At 44.1% G+C, this 20,961-nt stretch overlaps 1 protein-coding gene across 1 annotated transcript in view; it reads right to left on the reverse strand.

Moving 5' to 3' along the window:
• LOC143286726 (twitchin-like) overlaps positions 1–20,961 on the reverse strand; it is a 346,369-nt gene that overhangs the window by 107,092 nt on the left and 218,316 nt on the right. The window contains 5 exon segments of the mRNA XM_076594434.1: positions 799–970; positions 7,291–7,308; positions 10,476–10,603; positions 11,926–12,076; positions 14,659–14,810. Of these exon segments, the coding sequence (XP_076450549.1) occupies positions 799–970; positions 7,291–7,308; positions 10,476–10,603; positions 11,926–12,076; positions 14,659–14,810 (621 nt within the window).

Here is a 20,961-nt window from a genome sequence, read left to right on the forward strand (position 1 = left end):
CTTACCCATAGAAATAGGTCATCTGTGGGGAAGTCAGGGGAGCTAACTGGCAGTACAAACGGAGTCAAAGCAAAACAATACCTTGATCCAGTACACACCAGTGTGTACTTGTGCAAACCTTACCCACAAATGCATTCACACAAACCTATGATTTCATGGAGGCATCACAGCAAGTCAGTACTGTTCATTTATGATTCACATCTGCTAGACTGTAAGTTTAAAACTGAGAGATGAACGGCCCATGGAAGAATCACTGGAGATGCCTGAAGTATACAAAGGCATAACACAGTGGTCAGAACTTGTGAGCCAACCAAGTGCTATGTTTGCAGGTGGGTTGCACACAAATACAAAAGCAGTTGGACATTAATAAATTTCACACACACACACAGAGAAAGCTGCTATCCATACCAACATTCATGACCACCTTAACTCTATCCCTCCCATTCTTATCCATCTGTTTGCATGCACATTTTTCTATTCCTTTCATTCAGTAAATCTGTTCCATTTCTTGTTCTTCAACACTCCATTTTTCAGCCACAATACTTCCAAATTCATGAAGTCTTTCCACCCAATGACAAACTCTACCAGCAAAGGCAAAGGAAGAACACTGTGCATTATGAACAGGGACAACTTCTTTCTCTTTGACACTCATGTTCTGGCCACAATACTTTCAAATTCATGAAATTTTTCCACCCAATGACAGACTACAAGCAAAAGACAAAGGAAGAACGCTGTGCAATATACGAACAAGGACAACCCCTCACAAAAAAAACAAACACGCTGCCCTAATGCCCTTACCAAGCACCACAACGTTGATGGTGGCGGTGTCGGAGCCATGCTTGTTCTCTATGGTGATGATGTACTCCCCGGTGTCTCTTCTCTCCCCCTTCTTGCAGTTCACCGTGGACAGCTTCATCTCGTTCACGATCTCCAGGGTCTCTGAGGGCTCCAGCTCCTTCTCCTCTCCTTTCTGTCCACAATCACAGTGAACGGTCAGGCCTGTCCTTTTTTTTTAGGGGGATGGAGGCCGGGAAGGCTGTGCTGCGGAGTTATCTATCTGTCAACTGTGGTGGTAACTATTTCCTGATTTTCATCAGTCATGAAGTGTTGAGAAAAAAAAAAAAAAATCTTGAAGTAGGTGTTGCATTGCAGCTCAGCTGTTGCTGTCTTTTGAGCCAATACAATGCATGGGATGAGACACAAAAGAAAGAAAGAAGATGAATATCTTAAATTTTCTGTGGAAAAATATTCCTCTTGGAAACAGGACAGGCAGAGAAATATATAACATTTCCATCAAATTGAAAATGTGGCAGGCAGAAGTTAATAATTTGTCTGGCTTTGTGTGAAAACCAGAAAAATAAAGGAAAGGATTTATTCTGGTATGTGAGTGTCCTGGAAGAAGGAAAGTAATTCATTTTGATCTCTGTCTGAAAACCTGAAGAGAAAGGAAGTAATTTATTTGAAAACTTGGAGGGAATGTAAGTTATCATTCTGGCCTCAATTAAAATCTGCTAGAACAGGAAGTGATCAAAATTTTACTCTTGCATGCTTTAACTCCTATGGGCAAGGGGAGCAATTTATTTTGGTCTGTATGAAAATCTGCAGGGAAGGGAAGTAACCTATGTGCATGACAATCTGAAGGAGAGCAAAGACAATGATGTCTGAATCTGTACCATTCAAATGCAAGTCCATTTACAGGAAAAGAGATCAGTTTTATTTCAGAATACAGAATAATCTGATAGGGAGGGAGGTAAATTCGTCATAGCTGGTGTAAAAAATCTGAAGGAAACAAAATGTAACAGCCAGCTGGTCTCAATGTTACACGTTGTACAGAAAGACCAGCGTGACGCTGACACTCAGCGACAAACAGTATTTTGCAGATTATTCACAAACCATAGCAGCCATGCTCCACAGAGCACATACATATACTTTACCTTCACACACACCATGAGGAGCCACTGTCCACAAAGAATCAACATACTTATACTTCATACAAACTGTGAGAGTCACCGTAACACAAAGCACAGACATATCTTCACACACACCATGAAGAGCCATGCTCCACAGAGCACAGACATATCTTCACACACCATGAAGAGCCATGCTCCACAGAGCACAGACATATCTTCACACACCATGAAGAGCCATGCTCCACAGAGCACAGACATATCTTCACACACCATGATGAGCCATGCTCCACAGAGCACAGACATATCTTCACACACCATGAAGAGCCATGCTCCACAGAGCACAGACATATCTTCACACACCATGAAGAGCCATGCTCCACAGAGCACAGATATATCTTCACACACACCATGAAGAGCCATGCTCCACAGAGCACAGATATATCTTCACAAACACAATGATGAGCCATGCTCCACAGAGCACAGACATATCTTCACACACCATGAAGAGCCATGCTCCACAGAGCACAGACATATCTTCACACACCATGAAGAGACATGCTCCACAGAGCACAGATATATCTCCACAAACACAATGATGAGCCATGCTCCACAGAGCACAGACATATCTTCACACACACCATGAAGAGCCATGCTCCACAGAGCACAGATATATCTTCACACACCACGAAGAGCCATGCTCCACAGAGCACAGACATATCTTCACACACCACGAAGAGCCATGCTCCACAGAGCACAGATATATCTTCACACACCATGAAGAGCCATGCTCCACAGAGCACAGACATATCTTCACACACCATGAAGAGCCATGCTCCACAGAGCACAGACATATCTTCACACACCATGAAGAGCCATGCTCCACAGAGCACAGACATATCTTCACACACCATGAAGAGCCATGCTCCACAGAGCACAGATATATCTTCACACACCATGAAGAGCCATGCTCCACAGAGCACAGACATATCTTCACACACCATGAAGAGCCATGCTCCACAGAGCACAGACATATCTTCACACACCATGAAGAGCCTTGCTCCACAGAGCACAGACATATCTTCACACACCATGAAGAGCCATGCTCCACAGAGCACAGATATATCTTCACACACCATGAAGAGCCATGCTCCACAGAGCACAGACATATCTTCACACACCATGAAGAGCCATGCTCCTTAGAGCACAGACATATCTTCACCGTCATGACCATGATGAGCTATACTCCACAGAGCACAGAGATATCTTCACACACCATGATGAGCTATACTCCACAGAGCACAGAGATATCTTCATACCATGAGCCATGCTCCAAAATGTTCACACTGTCACAGCATTCAATGTTCTGCTGTCCATGTTGGAATCTCACAATACTGTCACACACTGAATACACTGAACACACAGGAGACTTCAGCATGATGATCCTACACTGTAGCTGATGGAATCAGGCAAAGCATTACTAGTCTAATGTTTCACTTTTCCTTCAAATCATTTACTGACCATTATCAGCAGCTTAACTAACTGACTACATGAACAAGCCTTTTTTTTTTAATTCTATGAACAAGCTTTCATATTGACTACATCTGTCGGACTAAATGAAAAACCTGAACAAATCTGACAAGCATAAAGAAGACCATGTTTCTATATTTCTCTAATTTGCTCTGTTCAAAAGCCAATGCGATAGGGCTACTGCCTTTCTTTTCACTGAAGCATATGAAATTAGCCAAGGCATTAAAGACTAGGACATCACAATTTATCTACTGATTCTTTTAACCTCTCTGTACATCAGTCTGCAGTTCATGAACACAACATAACTGGCATGGCAATGTTATATTAGTTACAAGGCAGATATTAAGAAAAATGTAGGGATTAATGTCTTTACACAAGCTATGCTAAAACTACGCCTTGTGTGAAGAAGCTGCATTCTACTCCACTGAAACTGCTTTCACCAGCTGACATTCATGCAGTGATGATATGCAGACGACACAGCAGTAACATGTCACAGACACAGACAAAAGGTGTACAGATGACACAGGAGACATGTCACAGACAAAAGGTGTACAGATGACACAGGAGACATGTCACAGACACAAGCTGTACAGATGACACAGGAGACATGTCACAGACACAGACACAAGCTGTACAGATGACACAGGAGACACATGTCACATACACAGACAAAAGCTGTACAGATGACACAGGAGACAAGTCACAGACACAGACAAAAATTGTACAGATGACACCGCAGTAACATGTCACAGACACAGACAAAAGCTGTGCAGATGACACAGGAGACACATGTCACAGACACAGACAAAAGTTGTACAGAGGACACAGCAAGACACATGTCACAGACACGTCACAAAAGCTGTACAGATGACAAAGCAGACACATGTCACAGACAAATATCACAGACACAGACAAAAGTTGTACAGAGGACACAGCAAGACACATGTCACAGACACGTCACAAAAGCTGTACAGATGACAAAGCAGACACATGTCACAGACACATGTCACAAAACCTGTACAGATGGCACAGGAGACACATGTCACAAAACCTGTACAGATGACACAGCAGACACATGTCACAGACACATGTCACAAAACCTGTACAGATGACACAGCAGACACATGTCACAAAACCTGTACAAATTGCACAGGAGACGCATGTCACAGACACAGAAAAAATCTGTACAGATGACACAGGAGACACATGTCACAGACAAAATCTGTACAGATGACACAGCAGACACATGTCACAGACAAAATCTGTACAGATGACACAGGAGACACATGTCACAAAAGCTATACAGCTGACACAGCAGACACGTGTCACAGGCACAGACAAAAGCTGTACAGCTGACATGGGATAACGTGGAAGGGAAAGAGACCTGCTGTGACAGTTGGCAGGAAAGATAACTCTGTCCATGTCCGAGGCAGGGACCAAGAGGAGAGGTGTAGACGTCTACATCCATCCTCAGCCCTCACTGTCAAACATGTTCTGGGTCTGCCCGACTGGGGCTGAATGATCAGCTCTCTCTGTGACGTGAGAATGTTGCTTTGTTGGTCTTCTTTCACCCGATCCTACCATGTCTTCTTTTTCTCCTTCAACTCTGATAACCTCCGTCATTCTGATTCCCTCGCATCTTTTAAATCTCATCTCAAAACTCACCTTTTCCCTCAGCAGTAAGTTCAATTGTGGCAGGTCCACTTCCTTTGCATTAGCTGTGCTTGACTATGTGTGTATACATATGTATGTGTACATAACTACATGCATGTATATGAATGTGTATTGTGTGTGCGTGTGCGTGTGCGTGTGCGTGTGTTTATGTAAGTTTGTGCCTGCCTATGTGTGCGTATGTGTTAGGGTAGCTGTTAGATACACATGTATGTTAAAATGTATGTATGCAGTGTGTGTGTGTGTGTGTGTGTGTGTGTGTGTGTGTGTGTGTGTAGTCACATTTTGGTGTGTATGTAACATAGATATGATGTATTATGTTAACAAAAGCGTTTTTGTAAAGCACCTAGAGCAGATTTCTGGATAGTGTGCTATATAAGTATCCATTATTATTATTATCATTATTATTAACTCTGTGAAGAGTCACTGGGGCGCAACACAGAAGAGCTGTTCACCAGACTCCTCCAGGTCTGTCGGCTGTGTGTCAGAGCCTAGAGTCTCTGCAAAGGGTTTTCCTGTCCATTCTGCAGTGCAGCCAGTCCATTTTCCTATCATGTACATCATTTTTTTTTCTGGTGTTTTCTTCTGGCCTTTCCCTCCACAGTGAGGGATCAGCCTATCACAGCGAAGTCTGTTTGTCTGCAGCAGTCAAGGCGCTAGGCCATTCCCATTACAAACTAATGCTGGGGCAAGTTTGTCAAGTCACTGTGCCTCTACAGTCATAGATGTGATGACAGGTACTGATCAGAGTGGATGAACAAAACACATATTTGTTATCACCACACAACAACTGGCTCCCATGATTTCAAACAAACAACAAATGTGGAAAAAACAAACAAGAAACGAAGCGCATCCTGCATACAACCAAAACAGTTATGGTGAATCTGAATGCAAGACACAAATCAATACATATTGATTGATTCATAAATTAATGACTGCAAAACGAAATCTGGCCAGAGAAAAAGCATATGTTTCTCAAAACCACAGTGTGACCAGCATGAGCAAAATGAGACAGATGATGGATTGTTACAGTCAATGAAACTGACCAAACACGCAAAACATTGCCCAAACTCACAAAATGTTACAATGTATGGCAATGGCTGAAATGCAAAACCTGTGTAACAAAACATGGTAGTGGCCAGCAAACAAATGTAACAGTGTTACAATGCACGTAATTGGCCGAAAGTATGCACAAAACGTTACAAAGCACGTTATTGGCCAAAATGACACCAAGCTTGTCCACAACCAATGAAAACAATCAACACCAACAGCCAGGAAACATGACATGATAAGCTCCACGACAACATATACCACACTCACATCCGTTACAAGCCATTACAATGACTGACAAGAAGACATGTGGCTGGCCATGGATACTGGTCACGTATACTGGCCAGAAACATGTCCACACAATCTGATGTTACAAGCCATTACAATGGCTGACAAAAAGACATGCCACTGACCATACACACTGACCAGAAACATGTCTACACAATCTGATGTTACAAGCCATTACAATGGCTGACAAAAAGACATGCCACTGACCATACACACTGACCAGAAACATGTCTACACAATCTGATGTTACAAGCCATTACAATGGCTGACAAAAAGACATGCCACTGATCATACACACTGACCAGAAACATGTCCACACAATCTGATGTTACAAGCCATTACAATGGCTGACAAAAAGACATGCCACTGACCACACACACTGGCCAGAAACACACCCACACTGTCTGATGTAACAACCAACTAATAAGTGTGGAACAAGACATGCCACTGGTCAGACAGACACTTCAAATCCAGACTACAGACAGACGTTATCAGCCCTGACAATGGCCGATGGTGGACACAACACTGTGACACAAACCATGCTCCTGGCAAGACAAACACAGCAGAGGCAGACACAACACACTGGTGAACACACCCACCAGACTCTCTGCTGGTTACAACTACGTAACAGTTCACACACACACTTCCAACAAGACGACACGCTGACGAAGCAGCAAGATCAGTAGACCTGGAGTCAGGTGTGTTACAGTGTGTCAACAAAAACCTTGCTTGAACAGTGTTACGATGTGAGACTGGTAACAGCATCACAACGCCTGGTTACCACAGAAACACAAACACACATACAGTCTTCACCATCACACACACACACTGCTGTGGGTCTTACTTTCCCTGTGTCCATATCCTAGAGTGGGAAGAATCACACAAACACAATGAGCAACGGTTCCTGACAGTATCTTACTTTGAACAAAATACATCGTTTACAAACATATCAAACAAATAATCCAAAGATGAATCAACAAAAACATAAAACATGCATTCAACATTTATACATATAAAAATATATACCAAATTTGCCAGCACATTTAAAAAAAAGAAAAAAAAAAAAAAAGAAACACACAAGCTAAAACATGAAACACACAGGAAAATATACAGACATAAAAAAAAGAAAAGAAAGAAAGCAAAAAGGGTATGTGATGAGACTGGCTGGAGTATGTAGAGGGCAACAGAACCAAACAAGGATCATGACAAGTCAAACATGTCACCCTGACATCTGTCAGTCGTGCTCAAGTCATTTCAAGGAGTACGAAAAGGGGAAGGGAGAAAAACAAAACAAAACACAGAGTAAGAATATAAAAAAAAAAAAAAAAAAAAATCATAATGTCATATACACCAATCAGAAAGCCAGCATCTAGTACTTTCTAACCTGAAACAGCTACCTCAACAATACACACACCTCATCAAAACCTGAACCAGGAAGGTGGGACATGACAGTCTGTGAGGAAAGTTGGTGGAGTTACCTCTCTCCAAAACAGAAAGAAAAAGAATCTAACGAGGAGAGAGAGAGGGAGAAATAACGACACGGTTAGAGTGATGAAGGAGCTGACAGGTGGGTGTGGGCGCTGTGGGGAGGGGTGTAGGAAGTGGGGAGGGGGAGTCACAGTGGATGGGGGGTGGGGTGGGGGCTGATGAAATGACAGGAATCTGACCATACAAGGGAGAAAACACCAAACACACAAAACATGTCAGAAAACAATGTGTGTCTAGACATCTACTGGATTTATCCTAAACATCAACACCACTCCAAATCCCTTACGTGAGAAGACTTCTGGTCAGACACCAAGGAGGAGAACAAGTGGCAAGTGGCAACATTAGATCAGTTCATCGCCTTTTACTATTTCATGTGCTATCACCATACATGTCTTGCTTCTGAGCTTTACAATTTCATATACCATCAACATACATGTCTTGGTTCTGAGCTGTACTATTTCATATACCATCAACATACATGTCTTGGTTCTGAGCTGTACTATTTCATGTACCATCACCATATATGTCTTGGTTCTGAGCTGTACTATTTCATGTACCATCACCATATATGTCTTGGTTCTGAGCTGTACTATTTCATGTACCATCACCATATATGTCTTGGTTCTGAGCTGTACTATTTCATGTACCATCACCATATATGTCTTGGTTCTGAGCTGTACTCTTTCATGTACCATCATACATGTCTTGGTTCTGAGCTGTACTATTTCATGTACCATCACCATACATGTCTTGGTTCTGAGCTGTACTGTTTCATGTACCATCAACATACATGTCTTGGTTCTGAGCTTTACTGTTTCATGTACCATCACCATATATGTCTTGGTTCTGAACTTTACTATTTCATGTACCATCACCATATATGTCTTGGTTCTGAGCTTTACTATTTCATGTACCATCACCATATATGTCTTGGTTCTGAACTGTACTATTTCATGTACCATCACCATATATGTCTTGGTTCTGAACTTTACTATTTCATGTACCATCAACATACATGTCTTGGTTCTGAGCTTTACTGTTTCATGTACCATCAACATACATGTCTTGGTTCTAAGTTTGATTTTCTAATCCAAAACAGCTCATACTCAAGTGATATCTACAATTTTTGGTTTCTTGTCAAGGGAAAAAATGAAAGAATCACACATGCACACACCACACACACACACACACACACACATATGTACAAGCACACATTCACAGATTCACAGCATATCCCTGTTCACCGTTCTGAAGATGGAATGATAATACTTATTATCTCTCTACCCCTCCACTTCTGAAGAGTTGCACATCTAGTATCTACCCTCCTTCATCTTAACCTGTGTACCCCTTAAACATTTCTTTTCAGAATAGCTTTTTCACCGGCACACAAGCAGAGCATCATTGACAAGAAACAAATGACAGAGAAAATAAACACCCAGCATTGAGAGAACAAAAACTAAATTCCTGCTGTGACTCTACCATTCAATCACTTCTCTGTACTTGACTAGTAAAACAAAACAAACAAGCACTTAGGGTATGAGTGTGTACGTGTGTAAGTGTGTGTGTGTGTGTGTGCACATGCGTGAGTGTATGTGTGTGAGTGTGTGTGTGTGTGTGTATTTGCATGTGTGTTTCTGTGTGCATGTGTGTGTGTGTGTGTGTGTATGTGTGTGTGTTTCTGTGTTTCTCTGTGTGTGTGTGTGTGTGTGTGTGTGTTCGTGAATGCTTGCATGTGCGTGTTTTCAGTAATATCACCACCTGTGCAATATATAAGGCATTCCCTTTTTTAATCTTTTTTTTTTTTTTTTTTTTTTTTTGCTGTCAGTGACCACCTTCAGTGTGAAGGTCCACTCTGGTCACTGGCACTGCTTCTCCATCACAACCGTCCTGTGGTCATCTGACCACAGCTTGACCACAGTGGTCTGCACTACTGCACGCTTTCCTCTTTTTCACCAATCCTAGCAAGCATTTGGCATTCCAAAGCCTTTTTCAATGGTTGGCCATATATTTTTAAAATAGTGTGTTAACTATCCTTTTTTTTTTTTTTTTTTTTTTTTTTTGCATATACACCTGCATATATTTCTGCATGCATGCACATACTAACATCAACACACATAACACATGTATACACCCTCTGTACATGACATAATTTCCTTAAAAAGTACAGAATGACTTTTTATGCTATGCTACCAAACAGAAAAACCCATCAATTAAATAAATAAATAAAATAAAAATGTGAAAAAAAAAGTCTAAAGCAGATGCCAGACACACAAGCACCCTCAAGTTCCCACGTATGACCCATTCCCATCCCCAAACACTTCACCTTTCACTGCCCCCCCCGCCCCCCTCCTCCTCCTTTCCGTGCTGCCTAGACTGGTTTCCAGTTGTTCAAAAACCAACCAGATTAACATCCCCTCTCAATATTCCTCGCACACCCTTGCCCCAGCACACACACACACAAAGACACACATACCTCACGACCCACACACACACCCACATACACCTCCACCCCAGCACACCCACACACACACAGACACTCACCAAGTTCTTTGCGGTCCAGGTGACCACGGGATTGGGTTCACCGATGAAACGGACAGGCAAGCTGAACTTCTGCCCCACCTTGATCTTAATGTTCTGTGGCAGCGTTTTCTGGTCAATGCGTGGCTTGACTGTCAACACAATCAGCACAGCATGTCAGGAGGGGTCAGCACAGTGGTGTGTCAGGAGGGGTCAGCACAGCGGTGTGTCAGGAGGGGTCAGCACAGCGTGTCAGTGTCAGGAGGGGTCAGCACAGCGTGTCAGGAGGGGTCAGCACAGCGGTGTGTCAGGAGGGGTCAGCACAGCGTGTCAGTGTCAGGAGGGGTCAGCACAGCGGTGTGTCAGGAGGGGTCAGCACAGCGTGTCAGCATCAGGAGTGGTCAGCACAGCGTGTCAGTGTCAGGAGGGGTCAGCACAGTGGTGTGTCAGTGTCAGGAGGGGTCAGCACAGTGGTGTGTCAGTGTCAGGAGGGGTCAGCACAGTGGTGTGTCAGGAGGGGTCAGCACAGTGGTGTGTCAGGAGGGGTCAGCACAGTGTGTCAGTGTCAGGAGGGGTCAGCACAGCGTGTCAGTGTCAGGAGGGGTCAGCACAGCGGTGTGTCAGGAGGGGTCAGCACAGCGTGTCAGGAGTCAGCACAGCGTGTCAGGAGGGGTCAGCACAGAAGGGGTCAGCACAGCGTGTCAGGAGGGGTCAGCACAGAAGGGGTCAGCACAGCGTGTCAAGAGGGGTCAGCACAGCGTGTCAGGAGGGGTCAGCACAGAAGGGGTCAGCACAGCGTGTCAAGAGGGGTCAGCACAGCGTGTCAGGAGGGGTCAGCACAGAAGGGGTCAGCACAGCATGTCAAGAGGGGTCAGCACAGAAGGGGTCAGCACAGTGGTGTGTCAGGAGGAGTCAGCACAGCGTGTCAGGAGGGGTCAGCACAGTGTGTCAGGAGGGAGAGTGTTGGGTGGGAGATGAAGGAAAGTAAGATAAAGACAAACGTACATATTTTAGAAAGCAAAGTGTGTGAGTTATGTTTGTGTGTGTGCATGTATGTGTGAAAATGTTTTTATAAAAAATTCACTGTTGCAACTCACCAGACTGTACAAAGTACATAACACAACTGATGTGCAGAAAAAGAGTTTCAAACACATACACCCCACACTGCACATGTGCAAGTGCATTGCACACACACACACATAAGTGCACAAGATTTTACACACACACACACACACAAACATAAATAATCACACTTACATACAAACACACACACAGAGACAAACACACATACAGACACAAATTCAATCACAAACACTTCCATACACACACACACACACTCTCTCTCTCTCTCTCAGGACACAAACACACAAACAAACACCCCACTCCCCCTCACACAAACATCCCACCCCCACCCCCCTCCCACACACACACACCCCAACCCCTCCCACCCACCCCCTATTACCACCCCTCTTACCTCTCCTGGCCTTGCAGGTGACAGAGGGAGAGGTGGCGCTGGGCTCGGAGAGGCCTGCCTTGTTCTTGGCCATCACACGGAACTCGTACTCCTTGCCCTCCTTCAGGCCCTCCACTGTGCCCTGGTTCATCGGGGAGTTGGTCTCCAGACCCTGACATCCCCCCACACACACACAGTTTGTCAGCGGTATTTTTCCTTCCCCCCCCCCCTCAACCCCCACCCCCCCACACTGTATTTTATTTCATTATCTATTTGCTTACTGTTTTTTCTTTTCTTTTTTTTTTCCTTAAGGCCTGACTCAGCGCGCTGGGTTACTATTTTAGTCGACACATTCAATCTATTCATTCATCAATTCAACTTCTTATATATCAATTTACTTTATGTATCTTCATTTACTTCATTTCTTTGTGGTGTGGTGTGGTGTGGTGTGGCATAGTGTGGTGTGGTATGTGGTGTGGTGTGGTGTAGTGTGGTGTGGTATGTGGTGTGGTGTGGTATGTTGTGTGGTGTGGTGTGGTGTGTGGAGTGGTGTGGTGTGGTGTGGTGTGGTGTGTATGGTGTGTGGTGTGGTGTAGTTCATCGGGGAGTTTGTCTCCAGCCCCTGGTGTCATGCACAGCTTGTTATTGGTGTGGTGTGGTGTGGTGTGTGGTGTGTGGAGTGGTGTGGTGTGGTGTGGTGTGGTGTTATATGGTGCGCAATTCTCTGCTGTGCTTTGTTGTGTTGCGTTGTGTTGATTTTGCTGTGCCGTGCTGTCCTGTGTTGTATTGTATTGTATTGTAATTACATTTTGTTACAACAGATTTCTGTATATGAGATCCAGCATCCTGTCTCTCAAAAGAGCGCACTGCTATGGTGCAGCACCACCCACGTGCTTGTTTTTGTTGTTGTCATTTTTCCCTGTCTGCAAGTGTATTTGTTTTCCTATCAAAGCAGATTTTTCTACAGAACTTGGCCAAAGACAACCCTCTTGCTGTTGGGGATTCCTCTACATGCGCCAAGTGTATGATGCACACACAGAACCTTGGTTTATTGTCTTATCCGAATGACTAGTACCCACACCATCACTCAAGGCGTAGTAGAGGAGAGGGAGGGAGGGGGAGAAGTTAAGTCCAGGTTCAAATGCGTGCACAGGTTCCCCCACTTGGGCGTTTGGTAGTTTGCACAGGGCAGGAACTGTACCCCTGCCAGAGTCTGCACCAGTGGGTCAGGTAATGGTATGTGTGATTTAAAAAAGTCTATTAACACTTACTGCAGTAGAGGAAGAAAACTGAATGGTTAAGACACCTGCCAGAGTCTGCAACAGTGGGTCACGTAATGGTATGTGTAATTTTAAAAAGTATATTAACACTTACTGCAGTAGAGGAAGAAAACTGAATGGTTAAGACACCTGCCAGAGTCTGCAACAGTGGGTCACGTAATGGTATGTGTAATTTTAAAAAGTATATTAACACTTACTGCAGTAGAGGAAGAAAACTGAATGGTTAAGACACCTGCCAGAGTCTGCAACAGTGGGTCACGTAATGGTATGTGTGATTTAAAAAAGTCTATTAACACTTACTGCAGTAGAGGAAGAAAACTGAATGGTTAAGACACCTGCCAGAGTCTGCACCAGTGGGTCAGGTAATGGTATGTGTAATTTAAAAAAAGTATATTAACACTTACTGCAGTAGAGGAAGAAAACTGAATGGTTAAGACACCTGCCAGAGTCTGCAACAGTGGGTCACGTAATGGTATGTGTAATTTAAAAAAGTATATTAACACTTACTGCAGTAGAGGAAGAAAACAGAATGGTTAAGACACTCATCTGCCAATACACAGTCTGTAAGGGTCTGGGTTGTATTTGTATTTGTATTTCTTTTTATCACAACAGATTTCTCTGTCTGAAATTCGGGCTGCTCTCCCCAGGGAGAGCGCGTCGCTACACTACCCTTTTTTTTGTATTTTTTCCTGCGTGCAGTTTGATTTGTTGTTTTTCCTATCAAAGTAGATTTTTCTACAGAATTTTGCCAGGAACAACCCTTTTGTTGCTGTGGGTTCTTTTACGTGCGCTAAGTGCATGCTGCACACGGGACCTCAGTTTAACATCTCATCTGAATGACTAGCATCCAGACCACCACTCAAGGTCTAGTGGAGGGGGAGAAAATATCGGCGGCTGAGCCGTGATTCGAACCAGCATGCTCAGATTCTCTCGCTTCCTAGGCGGACGCGTTACCTCTAGGCCACCACTCCACCTTTGTTTGTATCCCACTCTCACCCTTTCTCCCAAGTTTGACTGGAAAATTTTTACTCAGCATCTAGTAAATCGGTTGAGACGATAAACCGAGGTCCAGTGTGCAGCTCGCACTTGGTACATGGAAAAAGAACACAAGGCAACAAAAGTGTTGGCCCATGGCACAATTCTGTGAAAAGAAATCCACCCTGATAGGAACACAAATACATACGCATGCGCTCGAGGTCTGACAAAGTGCGTTGGGTTTTGCTGCTGGTCAGGCGTCATGCCTAGCGGATGCGGTGCAACGTATACAGATTTGTACAGAGGCAGTGACTGACGCCTCCTTGAGAAACTGAAAACTGAAACCATCACCATTACCCAATGCAAACTCAGCAGCTGCAACCCTGCAGAAAAAGAGCAACTGAAAACCTGACCCATCTGCCCCCCTCCTCCCCCCCACACACCCACTGTGGCCCCTCCCCCCTCCACTCCTTCCCCCCACCCCCCAGCACCAGCTGACCTTGGTCCAGTCCTCGTCTCCTTTCTCCCGGTACTCAATGACATAGCCCTGCACTGGGGCACCGTTTTCCTTCCTCGGGGGATCAAACTGGATCTCCACGTAATCTTTGTCATAATCCACAATTTCTGGAAGCCCTGGTGGGGATGTAGGATCTGAAAAAACAACAACACCACACCAGATGACCATATTGTTAGCATGGATGTAGGATCTGAAAAAAACAACAACAAATAATACAACACCACAAGATGATGATATAATCAGCATGGCTAACAGTTTTCTGCCTTCAACAGATGTGTCAGTTCATATTTTCATATATATATATATATATATATATATATATATATATATATATATGTCTATAAGTGTGTAGATGGTAAAGAAGTGATTATAAGTAGCAGATAAGTGTTCACTGCAATCAAGAGAAACCGAAAAGGTAAACATGAGAAACCGAAAGTGACACTATCATCACTAACTAACACTACGGCATCTTAACATACTCAAGCCAAGAGAAAATGGAAGTGATACTATCTTCAATATCTAAGGTATCTTATCATACTCAGGATGTGCAAAATTTCTTCCCTCTGTTTAGCAAAATAACATTTCATTATCAATCTCTCTTCTGTGTCACAGTCAACGTGGTGAGCTGTTATACAGTGTTATGTAGTGGGGTGAGTGACTCAATGTGATATGTGTGTGTGTGTGTGTGTGCGTGTGCGTGCATGCGTGTATGTGTGTGAATGTATGTTTGTGAATTTGTGAACGAGTGTGTGTATGTGTATGTGTGTGTATGTGTGGGCGGGTGTGTACATGTGTGTGTGCGCACGAGCACATGTACGTGTGTGTATGTGTGTGAGCTCACATGCATGTGTACATTGTGTGTGTGTGTGTGTGTGTGTGTGTGTGTGTGTGTGTGTACATGTGTGTGTATGTGTGTGTGTGTGTGTGTGTGTGTGTGTGTGTGTGTGTACATGTGTGTGTGTACATGTGTGTGTGTGTGTGTGTGTGTCTGTGTGTGTGTGTGAGTGACATCCATTGCAGCATGGTCCTGATGTGGGCGTAAGCCCAACCTTTGACCTTACATGTATAACCAAAGGCTGGTTTCTACCACACTGAAGTCTGTTTACTTGTCCATTAAGACATCTTGCTACAGCGCATATTCTTAAAGCTCTGTGCACTTTACAACAGCCTTCAACACATTCACACTAAAACTCTGTCATGATATGAACTGTGTGACTTAAGAAACCAAAAGTATAAGCCTCTGAAGATGCAAGACTGAATCACGAAATGCAAAAGAAAACAGATCACTCATTATTCATGAACTGTGCAGATTAAAAAAAAAGCAACGATGAAGCAAGAAATCGGAAAAGGAAACACTTCAACACATGATAATAACATGAAAGAATACATATAATATGAAAATGATATGTTATAAGTCACAGAGAGAGAGAGAGAGAGAGAGAGAGAGAGAGAGAGAGAGAGAGAGAGAGAGACAGACAGACAGACAGACAGACAGACAGACAGAGAAAAAACCCACAGGAAATGAATATGAAGAAACAACACTGGCAAAGAAAAGAACCAGCATCAGCAAAAAGTTAGAAGATGAAGAAGAGGAAGAGAATGAAAAGCATGACGAGGATGACGAAGATGATGACAGGAATGCTGGTGAAAGCAAGGAAGGAGCCAAACGAAAAAGAAAACCCATGCAGTGAAACAAAAACAGCTAGCAGCTGACAAGACAGCCATGCGCTACAAAAAAACCAGCTTACCAGAAAAGCATGTCAGTACTGTGTGTGTGTGTGTGCGTGTGTGTGTGTGTGTGTGTGTGTGTGTGTGCGTGTGTGTGTGTGTGTGTAGTCATATTTTGGTGTGTGTATGTAACATAGATGTAATGTTTTATGTTAACAAAGCATTTTTGTAAAGCACCTAGAGCAGATTTCTGGATAGTGTGCTATATAAGTATCCATTATTATTATTATTATTACTGAATAAATCATTTGAATCAATCATCTTCTGAACATACTATGAGGAGATGGGGGTGGGGAGGGGGAGGGGGGGGGGGGGCGGCACCGCTAGAATGAAACAACAATTTGGTGTTTAATCATCAAAGATTCAGTTACCCCTCTCACCCGCTCCCAAGCAAGATTTTCTGCACAGATCAAACATGGCAGCTGATGAATCAAATCTCTATGATTGTGACAGGTCAAACAATGGTAGCTGTAAAATGGCAGCAGATCTTTGACATCAAACAGACCTGTATGCCAGTTATAAGACGGGTGTATCACCCCAACAACATCCACCTCAGACCAAGTGCCCACCCCACTGTGTATGTGCATCCACCTCAAACAGATCTATTGACTGATATGGATATGTAGAGCACCTATCCTTGGTCAAAGACCCAGCTCTAACTGCTTTATAAACACGGAGTCATTTGCACAACAGGCTGCTTACCTGGGCACAGCCAACTGGCAACTCAATGCTCATCATACACAGACATGTAACAGTTTACGTGTATGACTGTTCTGTTTATTTACCCCACCATGTAGGCAGCCATACTCTGTTTTCAGGGACATGCATGCTGGGTATGTTCTTGTTTCCATAACCCACCACATGATGACACGGATTACAGGATCTCGAATGTGCGTGTTTCATCTTCAGCATGCGTACACACAAGAAGGGGGTTCAGGCACTAACAGATCTAGAGATATGTTGACTTCAGAGATCAGAAGAATCTCCATCCTTAACCCACCAGATGAAATGGGGGATCGAACTCAGGAAACTTGGGCGAGTATCCAGCGCTCTAACCATTTGACCACTGCAACCATTAATCTAATATCCACCCCACTGTGTGCTTTCACCTCAAACAAATCAAGTGCCCACCCAATGTATGTGAGTGCTTTCACCTCAAACAGATCAAGTGCCCACCCAATGTATGTGAGTGCTTTCACCTCAAACAAATCAAGTGCCCACCCAATATATGTGAGTGCTTTCACCTCAAACAGATCAAGTGCCCACCCGATATATGTGAGTGCTTTCACCTCAAACAGATCAAGTGCCCACCCAATGTATGTGAGTGCTTTCACCTCAAAACAGACCAAGTGCCCACCCAATATATGTGAGTGCTTTCACCTCAAAACAGACCAAGTGCCCACCCAATGTGTGTGTGTGCTTTCACCTCAAACAGGCCAAGTGCCCACCCAGTGTGTGTGTGCTTTCACCTCAAACAGGCCAAGTGCCCACCCAATGTATGTGAGTGCTTTCACCTCAACACAGACCAAGTGCCCACCCAATGTATTTGAGTGCTTTCACCTCAAAACAGACAAAGTGCCCACCCAATATATGTGAGTGCTTTCACCTCAAACAGACCAAGTGCCCACCCAGTGTGTGTGAGTGCTTTCACCTCAAACAGGCCAAGTGCCCACCCAATGTATGTGAGTGCTTTCACCTCAAAACAGACCAAGTGCCCACCCTCTGTGCCCAGAAACAATCACAGGTGTGTTCTAAGGTGCCATGCTTCACTACTGAATACTCAACATTCTTCACACATGTCAAGCTACCAGAACTGCCAAAATCCAGAGAAAAAAAAACAAAAAAAAAAACGAAAGAAAATGCCAAAGCATAACAAAAGTTGAAAAGTCAATGCTCATCTATAGGGGGAAAATAAAGCATTACTTGTAAAAGAAAAGAAAGGCAGATTGAAGGGGGTGAGGCATGGTGGGGGGGCAGGGGTGGGGGGGGGGGTGGAGCTGCAGAAGGGACAGGGTCTGTGGGCAGGTAGGCGCCGAGGAGAGATAAATGAACAGTAATCTGGTTCAAACACCGCTCCGCCCATGTAGGTGGGGATCAAGGAGAAACAGCGGAACAGATCCAACAGTAAGACAAGCTTGGTACACGCTACATTCTACATTTCTTGAACATTTTCCTTTTTTTTTTCTTTCTTTTTTTTTTTTCATTGAATGCTTTGACCTCTACTCGGATCTATTCGAAAAGGGTCAACAGCAATGCAGAGGAAAATACTTCCATCATTCTGTTTACTTGTGTGGGTTTTTGTTTATTTTTCTGTTTATTTGTCTCTGTTCATCTTCCCAACAGGCATTTCCTTTTCAACTTTGCTGTGCTTTGGGTCAGCTGTTACACTTTGCTGTGCTTTGGGTCAGCTGTTACACTGTCCAAGGATCCGGTGACTAGCAACACACGACCATCTACTGTTACTTACTTCTCTCTCCTGAAAGAAAGCAGTTAGTTGGGTACGGTTAATCACAGTGTCAATGACTCATTTTGAATCAAGGTTAAACATTTTGCCAACAAATCATCAATCAATCGGTTCTCGCTAATAACTGCAAACAGGATATTACTTTTAGATTTGACACACATCAAAAATATTTGCAGAAATCACAATACTAAATTTAGTATAAATAAATGTTTTCACAGGTAAGGCATTTTCAAATTAGAAACATGTAATACGGACTATAATTGACAAGAAAACCATCTGGAAAGGCAACTATTCCATTCATTGCACACAACCAAGCATAACTGATTGGGGTACAACAATGATAAGTTAATACAATGTGTTAAAACATGTTAAAACTTGGTGATAGGATTTGTTTTAGCATTAACATAAGTTAAGGTACAGAGACAATATTAACACATTATCTCCTTTTGTTAAAACAAATAGTTTTAATATCATGAACTGAAATTAGCACAAAACATCAGGAACAGAAATATGAAAAAGTAAGATACTATACTATAAAATGAAATTAATCAAAATCACACTCCAACGAGTCTAGAAAGCAGTTAAGGTTTATCAAAATATGAAATGTATCAAATAGATGGGAATGCTAGTATGTAGCATAAAAGCAAATACATTATTCTGAACAATCAATTCATGGTCACGTCAAGGGCTGTAACTCCCACAATAATTGGTTTCTCCAGGTGTGACTGTTTTTAGCCTCGCACTAAAGCAGCCATACTGTTTTCTGTGGCAATCTGCAAGAGAACTGATCCACAGGTGCAGGATGTCAGCCCAGTGATCACTGCAATACTCCATGGGCTATTTAGCCCTATAATGACTTTCTGTCCTCTGTTCAGCTCTGACTGGCTTTCAGTGGCAGACAGTCACAGATGAGCCACTGGCAGCAGAAGAGCCACAGAGGTGGAATGTGAGGACCAGTGTTTTGCACTGACGACTGAAACCTACACTGGCAGTGCACACTGAGGTCAGAGGCTGACACAGCACTTACCCTGAAGTCCTGGGCTGTCAGTGGCCATCACAACACTCACCATGAAGTCCTGGGCTGTCAGTGGCCATCACAACACTCACCATGAAGTCCTGGGCTGTCAGTGGCCATCACAACACTCACCCTGAGGTCCTTGGCTGTCAGTGGCCATCACAACACTCACCATGAAGTCCTGGGCTGTCAGTGGCCATCACAACACTCACCATGAAGTCCTGGGCTGTCAGTGGCCATCACAACACTCACCATGAAGTCCTGGGCTGTCAGTGGCCATCACAACACTCACCCTGAGGTCCTTGGCTGTCAGTGGCCATCACAACACTCACCATGAAGTCCTGGGCTGACAGTGGCCATCACAACACTCGCCATGAGGTCCCTGGCTATCAGTGGCCATCACAACACTCACCATGACGTCCCTGGCTGTCAGTGGCCATCACAACACTCACCATCAAGTCCTGGGCTGTCAGTGGCCATCACAACACTCACCCTGAGGTCCCTGGCTGTCAGTGGCCATCACAACACTCACCCTGAGGTCCCTGGCTGTCAGTGGCCATCACAACACTCACCATGAAGTCCTGGACTGTCAGTGGCCATCACAACACTCACCATGAGGTCCCTGGCTGTCAGTGGCCATCACAACACTCACCATGAAGTCCTGGGCTGTCAGTGGCCATCACAACACTCACCATGAGGTCCCTGGCTGTCAGTGGCCATCACAACACTCACCATGAGGTCCCTGGCTGTCAGTGGCCATCACAACACTCACCATGACGTCCCTGGCTGTCAGTGGCCATCACAACACTCACCATGAAGTCCTGGGCTGTCAGTGGCCATCACAACACTCACCATGAAGTCCTGGGCTGTCAGTGGCCATCACAACACTCACCATGAAGTCCTGGGCTGTCAGTGGCCATCACAACACTCACCCTGAGGTCCTTGGCTGTCAGTGGCCATCACAACACTCACCATGAAGTCCTGGGCTGTCAGTGGCCATCACAACACTCACCCTGAGGTCCTTGGCTGTCAGTGGCCATCACAACACTCGCCATGAAGTCCTTGGCTGTCAGTGGCC

This window comes from Babylonia areolata, chromosome 10 (assembly GCF_041734735.1).
Source record: "Babylonia areolata isolate BAREFJ2019XMU chromosome 10, ASM4173473v1, whole genome shotgun sequence".
Classification (NCBI taxonomy): domain Eukaryota; kingdom Metazoa; phylum Mollusca; class Gastropoda; order Neogastropoda; family Buccinidae; genus Babylonia; species Babylonia areolata.